This window comes from Amblyraja radiata, chromosome 16, assembly GCF_010909765.2.
Source record: "Amblyraja radiata isolate CabotCenter1 chromosome 16, sAmbRad1.1.pri, whole genome shotgun sequence".
NCBI lineage: Eukaryota > Metazoa > Chordata > Chondrichthyes > Rajiformes > Rajidae > Amblyraja > Amblyraja radiata.
The window spans coordinates 43,762,150-43,785,551 of NC_045971.1; the positions used below are offsets into that span (position 1 = coordinate 43,762,150).

The following is a 23,402-nucleotide window of genomic DNA, read 5'->3' on the forward strand; positions in this document are numbered from 1 at the left end:
CAATAGGCTTTTGATATATTTATCCAGTTCTTGTGTCTCTCATTCTCAGGTTCCGCACTCTTCTAATCGCTATAAAATTAAACGTCTTTGTCTTGAAGGCAGCGGGTCCCACTTCGTGTAATAATTTCACATACTTATAACCCGCGTTCCTTTTACCCCCATTCTTACAGATATCCGTTACACCATTCTCAATCTGAGGACTAGGACCCGGGGGAACCCAGAGCTCAGGACCCGCACCCGCGGGAAGGGAGATTGTTTCAATCTTTATATTTTCACGAAAGTAATTCTGTTCCTTTGCCGGACGGGGTTAACGCGTTAAAATGAACGGATCGACAGACAGACAGACAGACAGACAGACAGCTCTGATTTCAGTTGCTGTTTATTTAACTTCCTACATTTACATCCCCCTGTTTATAATTCCGCGCTCACTCACTGGGGTTTCACGACGCGGAATTTGGGGATTAGAAACATAGAAACATAGAAAATATGTGCAGGAGTAGGCCACTCGGCCCTTCGAGCCTGCACCGCCATTCAATATGATCATGGCTGATCATCCAACAGTATCCTGTACCGGCCTTCTCTCCATACCCCCTGATCCCTTTAGCCACAACGGCCACATCTAACTCCCTCTTAAATATAGCCAAATGAACTGGCCTCAACTACCTTCTGTGGCAGAGAATTCCAGAGATTCACCACTCTCTGTGTGAAAAATGTTTTCGTCATCTCGGTCCTAAAAGATTTCCCCCTTATCCTTAAACTGTGACCCCTTGTTCTGGACTTCCCCAACATCGGGAACAATCTTCCTGCATCTAGCCTATCCAACCCCTTAAGAGTTTTGTAAGTTTCTATAAGATCCCCCCTCAATCTTCTAAAATCTAGTGAGTACAAACCGAATCTATCCAGTCTATCTTCATATGAAAGTCCTGACATCCCAGGATTCAGTCTGGTGAACCTTCTCTGTACTCCCTCTATGTGTGTGTTAGTGTGTGTGTCAGTCACTGTCACTGTCTGATTCATTTTCTTCACTCTGCAGATGATATCTTTCCTGCTGGAGTTGCTGACTGAGCGCTGCCGCTGGTCCTCACCATTTGTCTTCTCATTGCCATCTATGGTACTGTGTTTTATTGGAACGTGAAACAAAACAGACACATTAAAGTTACGTTAAACATCAGCGTAAGATGCAGGTCAGGAATTCCGGGCGGGATTCTGCCAGATTCCCACTGTAAATTGAGTGGAAAACCAGAGCAGTCGCTGCGGGGCTTCCACCTTCCAGCGGCCCCTGGAGTAACATTGTACATGTCTGAACGGGCGATCGATGGTCGAAGCGGACTCGGTGGGCCGGAGGGCTTGTTTCCATGCTGTATCTCTGACCTAAACAAAAGTAAATATTACCAAAGTTGGGTAAATCTTCTCAATGCTCAGATGTCAGGGTTCCAGTGAATGGCCATCACAGCTGTGTTTCACTTTGCTTTGAAATCGATCCTCAGACTCTGAAGATGAAACAAAGAGCTTTAGCTGGGGTTGACTGCAAACAGGGCGAGGGCAGCTTCCAGACACTGATAGTAACTCCAGCCGGGAACAACAGCGAGGTGAAGCTACATCCTCCACTCTGGAACCGTGCTCTCTGCCAGCTTCCATCCGTGGATGTATCCTCGGCCACTGGTCCCCCTCCCCGGGGAACACACACACATAACTATACACACGCATTCTGAAGAATGGTTTCGACCCGAAACATCACCCATTCCTTCTCTCCTGAGATGCTGGGAGATGGAGAAGGGGAGGAGAGAGTGATGGGAGAGGGGAGAGCGGGATGGGGAGGGGGAGAGAGGTGTGGGGGAGGGGAGAGAGGGATGGGGAAGGGGAGTGAAAGGAAATGGGGAACAGATGGACTTCCCCTACCCCTCCGCCTTCCACTCTCCTTCCCCACTATTTCCCCTCTCTCCCCCCACCCATCTCCCCTCCCTCCACACTCTTACCCCTACCCCATCTCCCTTCTCCATCTCCCTCTCCTCACCCCTCTACCTCTCCTCCCCCTCCTCCCACCCCATCCCTCTCTCCCTCAACACCTTCCCTCTCCCCCTTCCCTCCCCCACCCCCTTCACTTTCTCCCCCACCCCCACTCTTCCCCCTCCATCCACACTCTTCCTCCTCTACCCCTACCCCATCTCCCTCCTCGCCTCCCTCCCCTCCCCACACCTCTCTCCCCCTTCCCCACACCTCTCTCCCCTCCCCATCCCTCTCTCCCCTACCCCATTCCTCTCCCCCCCCCCCCATCCGTCTCCCCCTCCCCATCCCTCTCTCCCCCTTCTCATCCCTCTCTCCTCTACCCTATCCCTCTCTCCTCCCCTTCTCCATCTCCCTCTCCTCACCCCTCTTCCTCATCCCCCTCCTCCTCCCACCCCACATCCCCCTCCCCAACTCCTTCCCTCTCTACCCCACCCCCTTGCCTTTCTCCCCCCGCCCCCTTCCCCCCACCCCTCTCTCCCTCTTCCAGCACTCCCCCTACCCCTCCCTCCCCACTTCCACTTCTCTCCCCCTTACCCACCCCTCTCCCTCCCCGTCCCCCACCCCTCCCCCCCCACCCCTTCCCCTTCCCCTAACCCTCTGTTCCTCTACCACCCCCTCCCGCCCTCTCTCACTCCCCACTCTTCCACTCCTCTCCCCCCTCCCCCCACTCTCCCTCCCAACTCTTTCCCCTCTCTCCCCCACCCCCTTCCCTCCACAATCTTACCCCTCCCTCTACCCCCATCTCACTCCTCCCCTCCCTCCCTCATCCCACCCCCATCCCTCCCTCCATCCCCCACACCTCTCTCCCCCTCCCCCATCGTTCTCTGCTCCCCTCCCCCTCCCCCTCCCAATCTCAATCTCGCTCTCCTCAGCCCTCTCCCACTCCTCCACTCCTCCTCCCACCCCATCCCTCTCCCCCACCCCCCTTCTCCCTCCCCACTCTTCACCCTTCCACCACACTCTTCCCCCTCTCCCCCTACCTCATCTCCCTCCTCCCCTCCCTTCCACCACCCCCACAACTTTCTCCCTCCTCCCCTCTCTCTTCCCCTCTCCCACCCCCCTCTCCTCCCCCCTCTCCATCTCCCTTGCCAAAGACATTCTTGCCATAGAGGGAGTACAGAGAAGGTTAACCAGACTGATTACTGGGATGTCAGGACTTTCATATGAAGAAATACTGGATAGACTCGGCTTGTACTCGCTAGAATTTAGAAGATTGAGGGGGGATCTTATAGAAACTTACAACATTCTTAAGCGGTTGGACAGGCTTGATGCAGGAAGATTGTTCCCGATGTTGGGGAAGTCCAGAACAAGTGGTCACAGTTTAAGGATAAGGGGAAAATCTTTTAGGACCGAGATGATAAAAAACATTTTTCACACAGAGAGTGGTGAAACTGGAATTCTCTGCCGCAGAAGATAGTTGAGACCAGTTCATTGGCTATATTTAAGGTAGTTAGATGTGGCCCTTGTGGTTAAAGGGATCAGGGGGTATGGAGAGAAGGCAGGTAGAGGATACTGAGTTGGATGATCAGCCATGATCATATTGAATGGCGGTGCAGGCTCCAAGGCCCTCTCCCACTCTCCCTACCCACTCTTTCCTTTCTCTCCCCCATCCCTCTCGCTCCCTCCACACTCTTCCTCTCCATCCCCTACCCCATCTCTCTCCTCCCCTCCCTCCTCATCCCTCCCCCACACCTCTCTCCCGCTCCCATCCCTCTCTCTACCACTCACCTTCCCTCCCCCCATCCCTTTACCTCATCTCCCTCCTCCCATCCCCCACAGCTTTCTCCCCCTCCCTATCCCTCTCTCCTCCCCCTCCTCCACCCCTCTCTCCTCACCCTCCTCACCCCTCTCCTCCCCCTCCTCCCATCCCCATCCCTTTCTTCCCCACCCCTCTTCCCTCTCACTCCCACCCCTTCCCCCTCCTCACTCTTCCCCCTCCCTTCCCACTCTTCCTCCTCTCTCTACTACCACCACACATCTCTCCCCCTCCCCTCTCTCCTCTCCCCTCTCCATCTCCCTCTCCTCACCCTTCTCCCCTCCTCGTCCCACCCCATCCTTCTCTCTCCCGCCCCTTCCCTCTATTCCCCCTCCCCCTACCCATCTGTCCCTCTTCAACCACTCCCCCTTACCTCACCCCTCTCCCTCTCCCTCTCCCACCCCTCCCTCTCCCCCTCCCTCCCCCCAACCCTTCCCCCTACCCTTCTCTCCCTCTTCCATCACTCTCCCTACGTCTCCCTCCCCAATCTTCCACTTCTCCCCCCTTCCCCATCCACTCCCCCTCTCCCCCACCCCTCTCCCCCTCCCTCCCCATCCACTCACCCCCACACCTCTCTCCCCATCCCCCTCTCTCACCCCCTACCCCACTCTCCTTTCCCTTCCAAATCTCTCCCGTTTCCTCCTCCTCCTCTCCCCTCCCTTCCCTCTTCTCACCCTCCCCTCCCCCCACTCCATCTCCCTCCCCCCCCCTCCCACCACCTGTGTGTTTCAGGGGTGGTTAGTGTGAGTGTGATGCCGCAGCCGGCCCCCCCCCCCCCCCCCCCGCAAACGCCGTTGGGGAAACGGGTCTGCACTTGGTCTAGTACATTTTTAAAATGAAACGCAACCTTCACAAGGAAGGGTTAGTTAGCAGTCTTGTTGTACGTGCCCCCTTGGGCAAGAGTGACCATAATATGGTTGAGTTCTTCATTAGGATGGAGAGTGACATTGTTAATTCAGAAACAATGGTTCTGAACTTAAAGAAAGGTAACTTTGAAGGTATGAGACGTGAATTGGCTAAGATTGACTGGCAATTAATTCTAAAAGGGTTGATGGTGGATATGCAATGGAAGACATTTAAAGACTGCATGGATGAAATACAAAAATTGTTCATCCCAGTTTGGCAAAAGAATAAATCAGGGAAGGTAGTGCATCCGTGGATAACAAGGGAAATCAGGGATAGTATCAAAGCGAAGGATGATGCGTACAAATTAGCCAGAAAAAGCAGCATACCGGAGGACTGGGAGAAATTCAGAGACCAGCAGAGGAGGACAAAGGGCTTAATTAGGAAAGGAAAAATAGATTATGAAAGAAAACTGGCAGGGAACATAAAAACTGACTGCAAAAGTTTTTATAGATATGTGAAAAGAAAGAGATTAGTTAAAACAAATGTAGGTCCCTTGCAGTCAGAAACAGGTGAGTTGATCATGGGGAACAAGGATATGGCGGACCAATTGAATAACTACTTTGGTTCCGTCTTCACTAAGGAAGACATAAATAATCTGCCGGAAATAGCAGGGGACCGCGGGTCAAAGGAGTTGGAGGAATTGAGTGTAATCCATGTTAGCCGGGAAGTGGTGTTGGGTAAATTAAATGGATTAAAGGCCGATAAATCCCCAGGGCCAGATAGGCTGCATCCCAGAGTACTTAAGGAAGTAGCTCCAGAAATAGTGGATGCATTAGTAATAATCTTTCAAAACTCTTTAGATTCTGGACTAGATTCTGGACGAGGATTGGCGGGTAGCAAACGTAACCCCACTTTTTAAGAAGGGAGGGAGAGAGAAAACGGGGAATTACAAACCAGTTAGTCTAACATCGGTAGTGGGGAAACTGCTAGAGTCAGTTATTAAAGATGGGATAGCAGCACATTTGGAAAGTGGTGAAATCATTGGACAAAGTCAGCATGGATTTACAAAAGGTAAATCATGTCTGACGAATCTTATAGAATTTTTCGAGGATGTAACTAGTAGCGTGGATAGGGGAGAACCAGTGGATGTGGTGTAACTGGACTTCCAGAAGGCTTTCGACAAGGTCCCACATAAGAGATTAGTTTACAAACTTAAAGCACACGGCATTGGAGGTTCAGTATTGATGTGGATAGAGAACTGGCTGGCAAACAGGAAGCAAAGAGTAGGAGTAAACGGGTCCTTTTCACAATGGCAGGCAGTGACTAGTGGGGTACCGCAAGGCTCAGTGCTGGGACCCCAGCTATTTACAATATATATTAATGATCTGGATGAGGGAATTGAAGGCAATATCTCCAAGTTTGCGGATGACACTAAGCTGGGGGGCAGTGTTAGCTGTGAGGAGGATGCTAGGAGACTGCAAGGTGGCTTGGATAGGCTGGGTGAGTGGGCAAATGTTTGGCAGATGCAGTATAATGTGGATAAATGTGAGGTTATCCATTTTGGTGGCAAAAACAGGAAAGCAGACTATTATCTAAATGGTGGCAGATTAGGAAAAGGGGAGATGCAGCGAGACCTGGGTGTCATGGTACACCAGTCATTGAAAGTGGGCATGCAGGTGCAGCAGGCAGTGAAGAAAGCGAATGGTATGTTAGCTTTCATAGCAAAAGGATTTGAGTATAGTAGCAGGGAGGTTCTACTGCAGTTGTACAGGGTCTTGGTGAGACCACACCTGGAGTATTGCGTACAGTTTTGGTCTCCAAATCTGAGGAAGGACATTATTGCCATAGAGGGAGTGCAGAAAGGTTCACCAGACTGATTCCTGGGATGTCAGGACTGTCTTATGAAGAAAGACTGGATAGACTTGGTTTATACTCTCTAGAATTTAGGAGATTGAGAGGGGATCTTATAGAAACTTACAAAATTCTTAAGGGGTTGGACAGGCTAGATGCAGGAAGATTGCTCCCGATGTTGGGGAAGTCCAGGACAAGGGGTCACAGCTTAAGGATAAGGGGGAAATCTTTTAGGACCGAGATGAGAAAAAACATTTTTCACACAGAGAGTGGTGAAACTCTGGAACTCCCTGCCACAGAGGGTAGTCGAATCCAGTTCATTGGCTATATTTAAGAGGGAGTTAGATGTGGCCCTTGTGGCTAAGGGGATCAGAGGGTATGGAGAGAAGGCAGGTACGGGATACTGAGTTGGATGATCAGCCATGATCATATTGAATGGCGGTGCAGGCTCGAAGGGCCGAATGGCCTACTCCTGCACCTAATTTCTATGCTTCTATGTTTCTATGTTTCACAAATTAAACTCCTCCCGACTTGTCCGTTATGTTGACGAGAGCGAGCGATTCCGAAATCGCTGTGTATCTTATCGGGCAACCGGATGGCATTATCCGTGCAGTCTGCAACTTCATAGTTGTTTGCCACTCAAAAGAACCGATCCAATCCGTGCAGGGGCAGCGGTAACAAGGGCTCACTCGGTACCAGACCAGCTTGTACCATGTCCATTTCCTGCTTGATGCTTTCCTTTCTCCGTGTCTCCGCCAGGGCGCTGTCTTTGGCCATGGTGCTGAAACCTCGCCCTTCTTGTGCCTTTGACTCGCCAAGGTTTACAATTGAATCCATCTTTCTGACTGCTCGAAGTCAGTCACAACACGTGTTTCAAATCAGAGTCATTTGTGACAAAGTTTAATCACAGCTGGGCATTATTTAGTCCACGGCGCCTCCAGATGCAATTGAATCGGTATCTCTGGAAACCATAGTTACATTACGGATATCCTTACACTCCCAAGCTGGCTACCTCTCATTTTCCTTACTTCCCCAAACAGGCTACCTCCCCTTCCCCATACTCCCCCAAACTGCCTACCTCCCATTTATCTTACTCACACAAGCTGTCTGCCTCCTATCCTTTACTCCCCCAAACTGGCTACCTCCCATCCTTCATTCCCCCAAGCAGGCTTCCTGTCATCCCTTACTCCCCCATGCTGGCTGCATACCATTCCTTACTCCCCAGGTTGGATGCCTCCCATTCCTCTTACTCCCACAAGTTGCCCACCTGCCACCGATTACTCCCCCAAGCTGGTTACCTGCCATCCATTACCCCACAAGTTGGATCTCTCCCATTCCCCTTAAACTCCCACACTGGCTACATCCCACCCTTTAGTCCCCAAAGCTGCCTTCTGCCCATCCAGTACCCCTCCCCCTTCAAGCTGACGACCTCCCATTCCCCATATGCCCCCAAGCTGCCTAGCAAGCATTCCAATTACTCCCCCAGGCTGGTGACCTACTATCCCCCTTACTCACTAAGCAGTCTATTTCCATTCCCTTACTCCCCCAAGTTGGCAACCCCCATTCTTTACTCCCCCAAGCTGCTACCTCTCATTCTTTACTCCCCCAAGCTGCCTTCTTGCCATCCCTTACAACACCCCTCCCCAAGCTGGCCCTGCCTCCTATCCCTTCCTCCCCCAAGCTTGCTACCTCCCATCCCATAATCCTCCATGCTGGCTGCTTCCCATCCCTTACTCCCCCAAGCTGACTTCCTCGTATCCCGTCCTCCCCCAAGCTGGTTTGCTCCCATTCACCTTACACCACAAGCTTGCTTCCTACCATCGCTTACTCCCCCAAGGTGGCTACCTCCGATCCGTTTCTACCCCAAGCTGTCTATCTCCTATCCCTTAATTCCCCCAAGCAGGCTACCTTCCAACCATCATTCCTTCAGATTGTCTCCCTCCCATCCTTTACTTCACCAAGCTATTTTCCATCCTTTACTCCCCCAAGCTGGCTGCCTCCCAACCGTTACCCTCCAAGCTGACTATCTCCCAACTGTTAATCCACTAAACTCGCCATCTCCCATTCTTCTTAATGCCCCAAGATGGCTACCTGGCATTTCCTTTACACCTGCAAGCCGGCTACATCCCACCCATTAATCCCCCAAATTGGCTACCTACCATCCCATATTCCAATTCCCCTTACTCCCCCAAGTCGGCTACCTCCCATTTATTTTACTTCCCCAAGCTGCCTTCTTCCCATTCCTTACCCTCCTCCCTAAGCTGGCTACCTCCCATCCCATACTCCCCCAAGCTGACTTCCTCTGATTCCCCTTACTCCCGCAAGCTAGGTATCTCCCGTTCACTTTACTCCCCCAAGTTGGCTATCCTGCCCAAATCTAGCTACCTCTGATCCTTTTCTCCCCCAAGCTGCCTGCAATCCCATCACTTACTCCCCAATCTGGCTACCCTCATCACTTACCCCCACCCCCAAGCTGCATTCCTCCCATCCCTTACACCCCAAGCTAGCTATCTCTCATTTCCAATACTCACCCAAGCTGCCCACATCCCCTTCCCCTTACTCTACCGAGCTGGCTACCTCCCATCCCCCTCCCCCCCCCCCCCCCCCCAGCTGGTTTCCTCTTATCTCTTACTCTCCCAAGCTGCTACCTCCGATCCGTTGCTACCCCAAGTTGGCTACCTCCCATCCCATACTACCCCAAGCTGACTACCACCCATCCCTTAATACCCCATGCTGGCTACCTGCCATCCATCGTGCCCCCAGATTGGCTCCCTCCCATTCTTTTTACTCCACCAAGCTGGCTACTTCCCATCCGCTACCACCCAAGGTCGCGCCTCCCATCCCTTATTCCCCGAACCTGTCTTCCTCCAATTCCACTTACTTCCCCAAGCTGGCGGCCCCCCATCCCTCACTCCCCCAAGCTGGCTGCCTCCCACCCGTTACCTTCCAAACTTCCCTTACCCCTCAAGCTGACTAGCTCCCATCTGTTAATCCGCTAAACTCGCCATCCATTCTCCTTAATGACCGACGCTGGCTACCCCACATTCCCTTTACCCCCCCAAGCCTGCTACCTCCCACCCCTTACGCCCCCAAGCTGGTTTCCTCCCATTCACCTACACCCCACGCTGGCTTCCTCCCATCCCTTACTCCCCCAAGGAGGCTACCTCCCATACCTTTCTCCCCCAAGCTGCATTCTTCCCATCCCTTACACCCCCAAACTGGCTACCTCCCATTCCTCTTACTCCCCCAAGCTAGTTACCTTCCATTCCCCTTACTGCCCCAGTCTGGCTGCCTCACATCCGTTACCCCCCCCCCCCCCCCCCCACCAAGATGGGTACTTCCCATTCATTCCCCTCTCTCCCCAAAGCTGGCTTCCTCCCATCCCCCTTAAACCCCCAGCTGGCTTCCTCCCATCCCCCTTAAGCCCCCAAGCCGGCTTCCTCCCATCCCCCTTAAACCCCCAAGCCGGCTTCCTCCAATCCCCCTTAAACCCCCAAGCTGGCTTCCTCCCATTCTTTACCTCCATTCTTTACTCCACCAGATTGGCTACATTTCATTCCCCTTACCCCCGATTCTACCTATCTCCTATTCCCCTTATTCACTCAGGCTGGATACCTCCCATTCCCCTTACTCCCCGAAACTTTCTTCCTCCCATCCCTTACTCCCCCAAGCTGGCTACTTCCCATTCATTAACCCCCAAGCCGGCTAACTCCCTGCCCTTACTCCCCCAAGCTGACTACCTCCCATCCATTACCCCCAAAGCTGGATGTAGATCAGTGCATGCTCCTTTAACATAGTGACCTCACCACTAGTAACCACTCCCCATTGTCTCCTGTATAATTGTAGCTTCCCCACCTCCAGCTCGCTCTCTAGTTCCAGTGATGACCACGGACAGCTAGGGCATAATGTGTGTATTGTCTTTAATAAAGATACTTAGTAAAAGACTTTGTGTATCGAGCAAGACCTTTTACATGGTGTCAGCGCGGTAGACTTGCGTCTCCTGTTAATCGGTTTTATTTTATTATTTGTTTATCCCAGTTGTGGCCCCACCTCAACATTTTACTATGGCTAACTCGTGTCGTCGTCCCGACAAGCTCGTTTTTGACGCGAACATCGTGCACCGCTGGACTGTCTTCCAGCGCGACTATGAACACTACATCGCGATCGCTCATCCTGGTGCCACTCCTGCGGTACAGGCTCACCTACTCCTCAACCTGGCTGGTCCGGAGGCAATGGAACATTATGCATCGTTCGAGTTCGCCCCTCCGGAGACCGCTACGACCCGGTATGTCTCATAGCCAAATCCACCGCCCTATGCAATATACCCACCAATAACATTATTGAGCGTTTCAAGCTCTTCACAAGGCGTCAGGTTCCAGGTGAGCACATTGACGCTTTCATTGCCTCTTTGCGACATATGGCTCGGCGGTGCCGCCTTGAAGCGATTACACCGGACGAAATGATCAGGGACGTCCTGGTCAACGGTCTCCTAAACTCTAAGCTGCGTGACGAGCTCCTGATGAAGCCTGATCTATCGCTAAAGGATGCCATGCATTCCGCTCGCATGGCCTCTGCTGTTGGCTCCGTATCTCAACCGGTGTCCCAGGACATCAATTTCACCGGTACTGCTGGCCGCCGGCGGATCAATAGCCCGCCACGCCGGTTCACCCCCTCTGCACCCGCTAAGGTCACCCCTCGTCGCTGCCCCAATTGTAATTTCTCTTCACACCAGTTCAACGTTTGCCCAGCGCAGGGTAAAACTTGTAATTCCTGCGGGAAGCTGAACCATTTTTCTGCAGCTTGTCGATCGCGTGAGAAACCTGTCCCTGCTCCTAGAAGGAGTCTAAACAACCTTGCGGACTGTGATAGCGCGCCTGGTTCCCAGTACCAGCTTGAACGCCCTAATTCTGATACGAGTTCCTCCCATGGTGATTCAACTGTGTTTTCGCTTTTGGGTGCACCTGCATTGATAACAGATCCTTCCGTGCATGTTACTGTCAATGGACACTCCTTCCCTGCGAAGGTCGATACTGGTGCTTTTGCCAATGTTATGTCTGTTAGCCTCTTCAAGCAGATAAGCTCGGGGGAGAGGGTGACTCCCGATGACTCCCGCCTTCATGCCTATGGGGGAGGTATTCTGGTCGCCGTGGGGAAGGCCACGGTAATCTGTACAGTTCTCGAGGCCTCTCGGCCCCTCACTTTTCTCCTGCTGGAATCTGAAAACGTCACCCTGCTGGGCGCCCGTGCATGCCAGGACTTTGGTTTGGTCTCTTTCCACCACGACATCCACCTGGTGCAGGCTCCCATGGACCCCCTGAACGAGTATCCCGACCGTTTTGATGACGTTCTGGGCAAACTGCCCTGTGCCTACAAAATCGGTGTTGACCCGGGGGTCAACCCGGTAATTAGACCGGCCCACCGGGTGTCTTTTGCCATGAAGGGCCGCGTGGAGTCCACACTGCGTGACATGGTGGCCACGGGCATCCTCAAGGAGGTGAGTGCTCCCACCCTGTGGGTCTCCACCATGGTCGTCGCTGCCAAGAAGGATGCGAGCGAGATCAGGATCTGCATCAACCCAAAAGACCTGAACCTTGCTATCCAACGCCCGCACTACCCCATGCGGACGGTGGAGGACGTCGCTGCACATTTCGGTCCGGCCACAGTCTTCTCGGTCCTAGATGCCAAGAGCTCCTTTTGGCAGATCCCTCTGGATGAACGCTCCTCCTTCCTGACTAACTTTAGCACACCTTTCGGCAGGTTCCGTTTTCTCCGCATGCCTTTTGGGATCAACTCAGCTAGCGAGGTTTTCCAGCGCACCATGGAACAGCTGTTTGCCGGGTTGCCGTGCGCTATCATTGTGCATGACATCCTGGTGTACGGGAGGGACGTCGCTGAGCACGACCTGCACCTCCGCAAAGTCCTGGACAGGGCTCGTTAGATCAATCTCAAACTTAACCCGAAGAAGTGTCGGTTCCGCGTTCAGGAAGTCACTTACGTAGGTCACGTTTTCACGTCCGGGGGACTAAAGCCAGACCCCCAGAAGACGGCAGCGGTCACCGAAATGCCCGCTCCCACCGACGTGCCCGGCCTGCAGCGCTTTCTGGGCATGGTCAACTACCTGGGGAAGTTCATACCCGACCTCAGCGAACTGAGTGCCCCCCTGAGGGAGCTGACCAAGAAGGACAATGCCTGGGTCTGGCTCCCGCACCACCAGTCGGCCTTCGTGACCCTGAAGTCCAAGCTAGCACGCACCCCGACTTTAAAGTACTTTGACCTGAACAGGCCAATCGTCCTCACCTGCGATGCATCTCGGTTCGGCCTCGGTGCCGCCTGCCTGCAGCTCTATGACAATCGGCAGCTGCCTGTTTCCTACGCCTCTCGCACCATGACCCCTGCTGAGCAGCGCTACGCTCAGATCGAGAAGGAGCTCCTTGCCGTGGTGTTCGCATGCTCCAAATTCAAGGACTACATTCTGGGCAACTCCTTCACCATTGAAACTGACCACCAGCCGCTGGTCTCTATCTTGAACAAGCCTATCCACGCGGCCTCTTCACGTTTGCAGCGAATGATGCTGCAGCTCCAACGTTTCACGTTCGAAATTGTGTACCTCAAGGGCAAGGAAATGTTCGTGGCCGACACATTGTCCCGTGCGCCGCTCCCTTCCGTTGCCCGCCATCCATACGAATCGTCTGACCTGATGGTACTGAACGTTAACATTGTTCCCTCTTGGCAGATGCAGTCCCTGGTCAAACACACTGCCGCTGATCCTGCCCTGCAACAGCTTGAGGGCGTCATCCGCCGTGGCTGGCCTGATCGACGCTCTTCCCTACCGGCTGGTGCCGTGCCCTACTTCCTGGTTTGGGACGAATTGGTGCTGCACAACGGCGTGGTGGTGAAGGGTCACAAGGTCGTGGTGCCGGCCGCGCTGCGGGATCACTACTTTCAAACCGCCCACAACGGCCACCCCGGCGTGGAAGCCACTTTGTCCCAGGCCCAAGCCCAGTTTTACTGGCCTGGCATGGTTCAGGACATCCGGGACAGGGTCTCCGCCTGTGCTGCCTGCAACAGTCTCCGGCCCCATCAACAGCGCCAACCTCTCATGCAGCAACCGGCTCCCGAGTTGCCGTGGATGGCTGTCGCCACTGACGTATTCGAACGGCGTGGCAAACACTTCCTGGTCCTGGTGGACTCCTACTCCAGCTGGTTCGAGGTGGACCAGCTGCCGTCCCTCACGTCTGCTGCCGTCATCGGGAAGCTTCGCCGCCACTTTTCGACCTTTGGTTCCCCGGTGACTCTCCAATCAGACAACGGCAGCCAGTTTACCAGCGCGGAGTTCGGCGCCTTCGCCACCCAATGGAACTTTCGCCACATCACCAGCAGCCCCGAGTACCCGCAAAGCAATGGCATTGCTGAGCACGCTGTCCGCAGCGCCAATGAGCTGCTGGAACATTGTCGGCTTGCTCATTCGGACTTCTACTTTGCCCTCATCAACCTCCGCAACATTTCCAGGGACCCCGCACTAGGTTCGCCTGCCCAGCGCCTCATGTCCCGCACCACTCGACCCCCTCTCCCGGTCTCTCAACAATCCCTAAAGCCCGCGGTCCGCAGCCCTGCCGCTGTCACGGAGCGCATCATCGAGAAGCAGGACATCCAGAAGCGCTCCTTTGACAAATCATCCCGTCTCCTTCCCCGTCTGTTCCCAGGCCAGGTTGTCCGGATGAAGTCCACCTCCGGTCATCACCAGCTGGCCGTTGTCGTTGGCAATGCTGACTGTCCCCGGTCATACCTGGTTGATTACGAGGGCACCGTGTACCGTCGGACACGCCATCACCTGCTGCTTGTCAACGAGCCTGCTCCGCCTCCCGCAGACCCGTTTTCGCCGCCGATCTCTTTCCCACTGCCCGAAACTCCTCCTGCCCCTGTCACTCCTCGCATGCCCCGGACACTGCCCTCTCAGCTCTCTGTGCCCCGCACACACCAGCCTCCTTCTCCTGCCTCACCTGCAGGTGTACCTGTTACGCCCCCACCCCCTTCTCCTCCTTCCCCTGGGCGCTCTTCACCCGGATCTCCCATCTCTGTCCCTGCCCCCGTACCTGCAGCTCCTGCGGTTGAAGGGGAAGGCGGGTTGCGCACCCGCTCTGGGCGGTTGGTCAAGCCGCCTGTCCGGTACGGAGTGTGCGAGTAGTCTGTATCATGATTGTCTAACTGTTCCCTGCTTATGGTCTGATTCTAGCGTATGAGCCGTGGTCGCTTTTGTTTCCAAGAGGAAGGATGTAGATCAGTGCATGCTCCTTTAACATAGTGACCTCACCACTACTAACCACTCCCCATTGTCTCCTGTATAATTGTAGCTTCCCCACCTCCAGCTCGCTCTCTAGTTCCAGTGATGACCACGGACAGCTAGGGCATAATGTGTGTAGTGTCTTTAATAAAGATACTTAGTAAAATACTTTGTGTGTCGAGCAAGTCCTTTTACACTGGATACCTCCCATTCATTACTTCCCCAAGCTGGCTTTCTCCAATTCCCCTTGCTCGCCCAAGCTGGTTATGTCCCATCCCTTATTCCCCCAAGCTGGCTAACTCCGTTTCCTTACACCCCACACTGGCTACCCCCCTGTCCTTACTCCCCTAAGATGACTGCCTCCCATTCCCCTTAATCTTATATGGTTAAGATCAGGGGATTGACAGCACGGAGGAGTGCCAACCCCAGCCCAACCTCGCTCCAACTCCCTAGAAAAATACCGGGGACCGCCACCCGCACCTACTCCCCCCCCAGCTACCGCCGGCCAACCCCCTCTGGCGCCGGCTAAAGCCGACCACCAGCCATCAATGGACACACACACACAAAACTCTGCAACAACTATGCGGGAAACATAGAAAATAGGTGCAGGAGGAGGCCATTCGTACCTTTGAACCAGCACCGCCATTCATTGAGGTCATGGCGGATCATCCCCATCAATAACCCGTGCCTGCCTTCTCCCCACACCCCTTGATTCCATTAGCCCCTAGCGCTCTATCTAACTCTCTCTTAAATCCATCCAGTGACAGCCTCCACTGCCCTCTGTGGCAGGGAATTTCACAAATTCACAGCTCTCTGGGTGAAAAAGGTTTTTCTCATCGCAGAGTTAAATGGCCTCCCCTATATTCTCAGGCTGTGGCCCCTGGTTCTGGATACGCCCAACATTGGTAACATTTTTCCTGCATCTAGCTTGTCCAGTGCTTTTATAATTTTATTTGTTTCTATAAGAAACCCACTCATCCTTCTAAACTCTAGTGAATACAAGCCTAATCTTTTCAACCTTTCCTCATATGACAGTCCCGCCCTCCCAGGGATCAATCTCGTGAACCTACGCGGCAATGCCTGAATCACAAGGATATCCTTCCTCAAATCAGGAGACCAAAATTGTACACAATACTCCAGATGTGGTCTTCCCAGAGCCCTATACAACTGCAGAAGAACCTCTTTCATCCTCTACTGAAACCCTCTTGTTATGCAGGCCAACATTCCATTAGCTTTCTTCACTGCCTGCTGTACGTGCACGCCAACTTTCAGTGGCTGGTGTACAAGGTTTCACTGCACCTTCCCCTTACCTAACCTAACTCCATTGAGATAATAATCTGCCCCCTTGTTTTTGCCACCAAAGTGGATACCCTCACATTTATCTATATTATACTGCATCTGCCACACATCTGCCCACTCGTTCAAACCTGTCCAGGTCACCCTGCAACCTCCTAACATCCTCTTCACAGTTCACACTGCCACCCAGCTTTATGTCATCCGCAAACTTGCTAGTGTTCTCTCTTCCAAATCATTAATATATATGGTAACCAGTTCCGGCCCCAACACCGAGCCTTGCGACACTCCACTCGCCACTGCCTGCCATTCTGAAAATGACCCGTTCACTCCTACTCTTTGCTTCCGGTCTGCCAACCAATGTTTTATCCGTGTCAGCACCCTACCCCCAATACCATGTGCTCTAATTTTAGTCAAGAGTCTCCCGTGTGGGACCTTATCAAAGGCTTTCTGAAAATCTAGATACACTACATCCACTGGCTCCCCTTCATCCATTTTACTTGTCACATCTTTAAAAAATTCCAGAAGATTAGTCAAGCATGATTTTCCTTCCATAAATCCATGTTGACTTGGACTAATCCTTTTACTGCTATCCAAATGCCCCATTATTACCTCTTTAATAATTGACTCCAGCATCTTTCCCACCACCGAAGTCAGGCTAACTGGTCAGTAATTCCCTGTTTTCTCTCTCGCTCCTTTCTTGGAAAGTGGGATAGCATTAGCCGCTGGGGGTTCTCCCGACGCCGGAGTACCATCACCCGGCGAGAACATCGGGCGCCGTGGCGGCGACTGTGGAGGCCTCAATAGGCCCGACTATGGGTGGACAAGAGGATGGGGACTGGACTTTGTGCCTTCCCCCACAGTGGGAATCACTGTGGGGGGATGTTTTGGTGTTGAATTTCTTTATGAATACTGTGTTGTATTTTTATTAGTGTGCTGCAAGGACATCAGAATTTCCCCTGAATAAGGGGATTAATAAAGTATCTATCTATCTATCTATCTATCTATCTATCTATCTATCTATCTATCTATCTATCTATCTATCTATCTATCTATCTATCTATCTATCTATCTATCTATCTATCTATCTATCTATCTATCTATCTATCTATCTATCTATCTATCTATCTATCTATCTATCTATCTATCTATCTATCTATCTATCTATCTATCTATCTATCCACAGGAACTGATCCTGAATCTATTGAATATTGGAAAATGATCACCAATGCGTCCACTATTTCTAGAGCCACCTCCGTGAGCATCCTGGGATGCAGACCATCAGGTCCAGGGGATTTATCACCCATCAGACCCATTAGCCCACCCAATACTATTTCTTGCCTGATGAAAATTTATTTCAGGCAGCATCCCCGGCGAAAAGGAATGGGTGATGTTTCGGGTCAAGACCCTTCTCTAGAGATGTTGCATGATCCGCCGAGCCACTGAAGCACCCCGTTTGCATCCGCACCGATGACCGGCGCTCGGCTCCCACCGGCACCGAGGGGGCCAACCGACAACTACTAGACAAGGAGAGAGGCTCAGCCGGCCATCCCCTGACCGCTGGGAAATAGGCCCACCCCCCGGGAGCCGGGGCAGAGCCAAACTGGAGCTAGTGCCCACCCCTCCGCGCCGGCTGCAAGTCCGGGGCATCCAGTGTTCCGGGCTGGTGCCCTGCCAGTCCAGGGCTATCGCCCAACCCGGCGGGATAGGCAGAGCTGAACTGGAGTCAGCGCCTCCACCCAACACCCCTGTGCACAGGACTGCCCCGGGCCGGTGCCTGCCGGCGCCGGGCCACCCCGGACACCAACAGGCCACCCGGGAGGGGATGGGGATGGCCCAGCAGCAACTTCACAGCCGCAGACCCAGGCTCGAACCCGACCAGGAACGAAACGCTGGTCGGCACACACGCAGCAGCACAGGCGCCGAGATGTTTATAGCAAATGACCTATGACCTGGGCATGTGCAGTCGGAATACAGAACTCGCTTATTTACTGGACATTTTCAAGTTAGATTTAGCTCTTAGACTAGCGGAATCAAGGGATATGGGAGGAATCAAGGGATATGTGGATGATCAGCCATGATCATAGGGAATGGAACTCGAAGGGCCAAATGGCCTACTCCTGCGCCTATTTTCTATATTACTTTCTCACAACTAACAACGATCTATTCTACATTTTCCTTGAACTACATTCCCTTTGCCCTGTTCTTACTCCTTACACTTCCTTATCTCTGTACCTCCCATCAGACTGAAGGAGGGTCACGACCCGAAACGTCACACATTCCCTCTTCACAGAAGCTGCCCGACCCGCTGAGTGACTCCAGCACTGTGTGACCTTCTTCCCATGATGCATGCCGCCCCCCACGTGATTGCACAAAGGCAGGTTAGTCTTAGATCCATTATTTGTCAATCAGACCTTTCGGTCTGAACGAAATGTCGTTGCCTGCAGCCATACATGTAATATTAAACAACAAAACACACAATAAACACAATTTAACATCCACCACAGTGAGTTCACCAGGCACCTCCTCATTGTGATGGAGACAAAAATCTTAGGGTTACTGTCTCTTCCCTCCTCCTCCGCCGTCCCAGCCCCGAGTCGGGCCGCTGCCACTGGAGCGCCCGAACGCCGCCACTGCTCGAAGACGGCCAGCCTCGCGTTGGTAAGTCCTGGCTGACTCTGCCTCCGGAGCCTTGAGGTCGGTCGCAGGTTGGAGGCCGCCAGCTCCGCCATTCGGCCTCAGCGCAGACGGACGCAGAGAAGGGGGGATACGACAGAAAGAGTCGCATACCCCCGAAGGGAGAGACAGAAAACCATTTTTCACCCCCCCCCCCCCCCACACACACACACACACACACATAACACAACCTAATAACCAAAATTTAACTAAACAAGACAAAAAAGACAACAAAAAAGAAGTAAAAACAGACGGACTGCAGGCGAGCCGCAGCCGTTCAACAGGTGGCGGGGCCGGCAGTCCCCCTCGGATTGGCAGTGACTCCACCCACTCATCCCTCACCCCTCCCAACCATCCCCTCATCCCACTCACAACCCCCACCCACCCTCTCTTCCCAATCACCCCTCCCCCCACTCACCGCCTTCCCACTCAACCCCCCCCTCCCCCACCCCCGCACTCACCCCTCAACCCCTTCCCTCCCCCACTTCCCCCTCTCCCCCAAACTCCTCGATCCGCACTCGCACTCTCGGCCCCCCTACTGACCCCCTCCCCAATCACTCACCCATCCACACTCACCCCCCCCCCCCCGTTTTCCCCTTCTGCCATTTAAGCTCTAGTAATGTTTACCCATTAGTCACTTCCTGATTATGTTGAAGTTTTCCGATGCTCAAATTAATTCAGATCACGTGGAGAATACTTCAAGAAGTTCAAACTTTATTTGCAAATAAAGGCTGCTACTTCTCCACGCATCAAATCACGTGGAGCTTTCTCCCGCGCTCTCCCCAAGACAAAGGATCGTTGCTTCTTATACCATTTTCAAATCAGCAAGCCGCACCCCTGTTACATTTCCATATCCAATCATTTGCTAACATTCCCTTATTTCCAGCCAATCACTCGCTTCCTCGTATGCCCTCCTTTCCTAGTATTTTCCACAATTGCCAGTCATGTCACATGACTCCCCTTTATGGCCCCTTGCTAGCCTCGTGGCTTCTTCTTTCCTTTGCCATGTGCGTGTAACTCCTTTGTTCAGATTTCATTCCAACAAAGTGAAACTCACAAAAAATAGACACTTCCCAGAACCCACTTCTCAAAATACCAAAGATAAAGTGATTACACAATTTGTATATACAAGACATTGTTCCCATTAAACCTATACATCTTGAGAAAGAATGTAACTTCTTAAACTACAGATCCAAACACAAAGATCTAATGTAAGATGAAAATACCATACATATTTCCCTAATTAAAGGACAATATATATATCCCAGATGAACTTCTTTATAAATCATTTTTAAACTAACATTATCTTATGTTACACACTTTAAAATAGGAATTCACTCTGTCTTTGCAAACCCACATCTCCTATAGCCAGGATCATAAAACTGTCCCAGGTGACAAACGATAATTATCTCTTGACTATCTTAGCTCCCTCCACCTCCTTGTAGGGATCCCCCTTCTCTAGGGAGAGACATTCCATGGGCTTCTTTACGACTTGCAAACGATGAGCCGTGTGTTACAAAAGAGCTGAGGAATGTGTCCTCATGAAAAAGCATGTGGTCTGTGACTGACCAAATGGCCTGTAACCTGAGAACGGCCACACTAACAAATCTACGTTTAAATACAGATTATATACGAGACATTCAATACAGAAAATAATATCTACTATATATACCAGCTTGTTGACCCTCTGTGTTCCCCTCCTGCAGGGTTTAGGAGCCGTTTGCTGTGGACGGAGAGACGAGGACGTGAGCGGCCATTGAGGGTGGCCTGGGTGCCGGTGTGCCCCCCCCCCCCCGCCCCCCCCCCCCACCCCCCTCCACCAGCGGGTGCACACGGGTGAGAAACCCTTCGGCTGCTCCACCTGCGGTAAGAGCTTTGCCCGGTTGTCGTGGCTGCGGGTCCACTCGCAGGTGCACAGCAGTGAGCGGCCTTTCACCTGTTCCGACTGCGGCAAAGGCTTCAAGTCGTCCACGAACCTGAAGAGGCACAGGCGCCTGCACACCGGGGAGCGGCCCTACACCTGTAGCGACTGTGGCAATGGCTTCACTCAGTCCAATCACCTGCTGGATCACCAGCGCACACACACCGGCGAGCGCCCCATTCAACTGCGCCCAGTGCGGCAAGGGCTTCACCAGCCCCTCCAAGCTGCTGTCCCACCAGCGGGAGCGCACCGGCGGCTGCCCCTTCCCCAGCCCGATGTGTGGAGAGCGCTTTGCCATGGCCTCCCACACCCTGTCTCACCAGCTCGTCCACACCAGTGGCCAGCCCTACGACTGTCTGAACCAAAGGTCTGTACTGCGGTGAGGCATTTGACAGCTCGTGGGGGTTGCGGCAGCACCGGCGGACTCACGGCGGCGAGCGGCTGCTCCCACTGCGGCAAGCGTTTCAAGAGGGCACGGGGGCTGAGGGAGCACCAGCGGATACACACCAGAGAGAGGCCCTTTGAGTGCGCTGAGTGTGGCAAGGGTTTCACCCGCAAGTCCAGCCTGTGGCAGCACCAGTGTGCCCACAGTGGTGAGAGTCCCTTCCCCTGCCTGCCCTGTGGTAAAGGCTTCACCCGCCTTGACCACCTGCTGGAGCACCGGCGAGTCCACACCGGCCAGCGCCCCTTCACCTGCCCGCTCTGTGGCAAGGCCTTTGCCCACTGCTCCTGCCTGCTGGCACACCGCCACATGGATAGGCGCTGTTTAGGTAGACACAGGAATGGGAATGCCTCTCCCCCCCCCCCCGGAACCAGAACGGAAACCTCTGGACACTTTGCTCCCCATCCAAGGTTTCCGTGCGGTTCCCGGAGGTTGCAGGTGGTTGCCGGAAGTTGCAGGTAGTGGAAGCAGGTTGGAAGACTGACAACCTTGTTCTGGAAAGGGGTCACAGGACTTCAGCTTCAGGTTTCTTGGCGTCAACATCTCCGATGACATCTCTTGGACCCACAATACCTCAACACTGGTCAAGAAGGCTCACCAGCGTCTCTTCTTCCTGAGGAGACTGAAGAAGGTCGATCTGTCTCCTCACATTCTGGTGAACTTCTACCGCTGCACATCGGCCCAACTTGTATCACAGTATGGTAGGGCATCTTCTCTGTCTCCGACCGGAAAGCACTGCAGAGGGTGTGAAAACTGCCCAATGCATCACCGGTTCCTCACTCCCCTCCATTAAGTCTGTCCAGAGCAAGCGATGTCTGCGGAGGGCGCGCAGCATCGTCACGGACTGTTCTCACTGCCTGTCTCACTTCCCTGCGGTTGTTAGACAACATAACTCTGCACCTTGGTGATTGCCAGTCACCCCACTCCCCCCCCCCCCCCCCCCCCCCCCCCCCCCCCCCAGACACTCCTTCACCCAGTAGACTTGCACTACTGCTACTGTATGTAAATATATATATTTTACTGTTCATTATTCTATGCTCGCTCTTCTGGGTGAGATGCTAACTGCATTTCGTTGTCTCTGTACTGTACACTGCACAATGACAATAGAGATTGGATCTAAATACAAGTTGAGAGTGAGTGGTTAAAGTGTAATCGGTGCTCTTTTAGCCGAGGGACACCAGTTTGGTTCTTCGGTTGGAAACATAGAAATTAGGTGCAGGAGTAGGCCATTCGGCCTTTCGAGCCTGCACCGTCATTCAATATAATCATGGCTGATCATCCAAACTCAGTATCCTGTACCTGCCTTCTCTCCATACTCCCTGATCCCTTTAGCCACAAGGGCCACATCTAACTCCCTCTTAAATATAGCCAATGAACTGGCCTCAACTACATTCTGTGGCAGAGAATTCCGCAGGTTCACCACTCTCTGTGTGAAAATTGTTTTTCTCATCGCAGTCCTGCAAGATTTCCGCTTTATCCTTATACTGTGACCCCTTGTTCTGGACTTCCCCAACATCGGGAACAACCTTCCTGCATCTAGCCTGTCCAACCCCTTAAGAATGTTGTAAATTTCTAAAAGATCCCCCCTCAAACTTCTAAATTCCAACGAGTACAAGCCAAGTCTATCCAATCTTTCTTCATATGAAATTCCTGACATCCCAGGAATCTGTCTGGTGAACCTTCTCTGTACTCCCTCTATGGCAAGAATGTCCTTCCTCAGATTAGGAGACCAAAACTGTACGCAATACTACAGGTGTGGTCTCACCAAGACCCTGTACAACTGCAGTATAACCTCCCTGTTCCTATACTCAAATCTTTTTGCTATGTGTCATGTGTCAGGGTAATGGGGAGAAAGCATGTAGATGGGTTTAAGAGAGGAAGATGGATCAGCCAACGATTCATAGCAAAAGGATTTGAATTTTATAACTTTCTATGAGATCCCCCCTCAATCTTCTAAATTCTAGCAAGTACAAGCCGAGTCTATCCAGTCTTTCTTCATATGAAAGTTCTGACATCCCAGGAATCAGTCTGGTGAGCCTTCTCTATACCTGTAGTTGATGCAGGTACTATGGCAACGTTTAAGAAACATTTAAACTGGCATGTACATGAATATGATAGGTTTGGAGGGATATGGACCAAACGCGGACAGGTGGGACCAGAGTAGATGCATCGGTGTGGGTCGATGGCTTGTTTCCACGCTGCACAACTCTATCGCTATATGAGTCTGTGGGCGCGGGGAGGAGACGTGAACGGGGATCCAGTCGGGTGACGATCACTGAGCTACATCATGAACGCTGAACCATTCATGAACTGCGGGCCACGGGCGAAC

The 23,402-nt window shown here is 52.7% G+C and overlaps 1 protein-coding gene across 1 annotated transcript; it reads left to right on the top strand.

Moving 5' to 3' along the window:
- Positions 1-1,496: 1,496 nt before the first annotated feature.
- LOC116982285 (zinc finger protein 135-like) lies at positions 1,497-22,279 on the top strand. Its single transcript, XM_033035557.1, has 3 exons — positions 1,497-1,646; positions 20,534-21,370; positions 22,241-22,279. The coding sequence occupies exons 1-3, from the start codon at positions 1,497-1,499 to the stop codon at positions 22,277-22,279; spliced, it is 1,026 nt and encodes a 341-aa protein (XP_032891448.1).
- The last annotated feature ends 1,123 nt before the right edge of the window (positions 22,280-23,402 follow it).

Excerpts from the sequence above, each read along its gene's own strand:
- LOC116982285 (XM_033035557.1), top strand. The coding sequence starts at position 1,497 with ATGAAACAAAGAGCTTTAGCTGGGGTTGACTGCAAACAGGGCGAGGGC. Across the intron at positions 1,647-20,533 it reads GCCAGCTTCCATCCGTGGAT|CGGGTGCACACGGGTGAGAA; the intron begins GTATCCTCGGCC and ends CCCCTCCACCAG. Across the intron at positions 21,371-22,240 it reads CCCACTGCTCCTGCCTGCTG|CCGAGGGACACCAGTTTGGT; the intron begins GCACACCGCCAC and ends GTGCTCTTTTAG.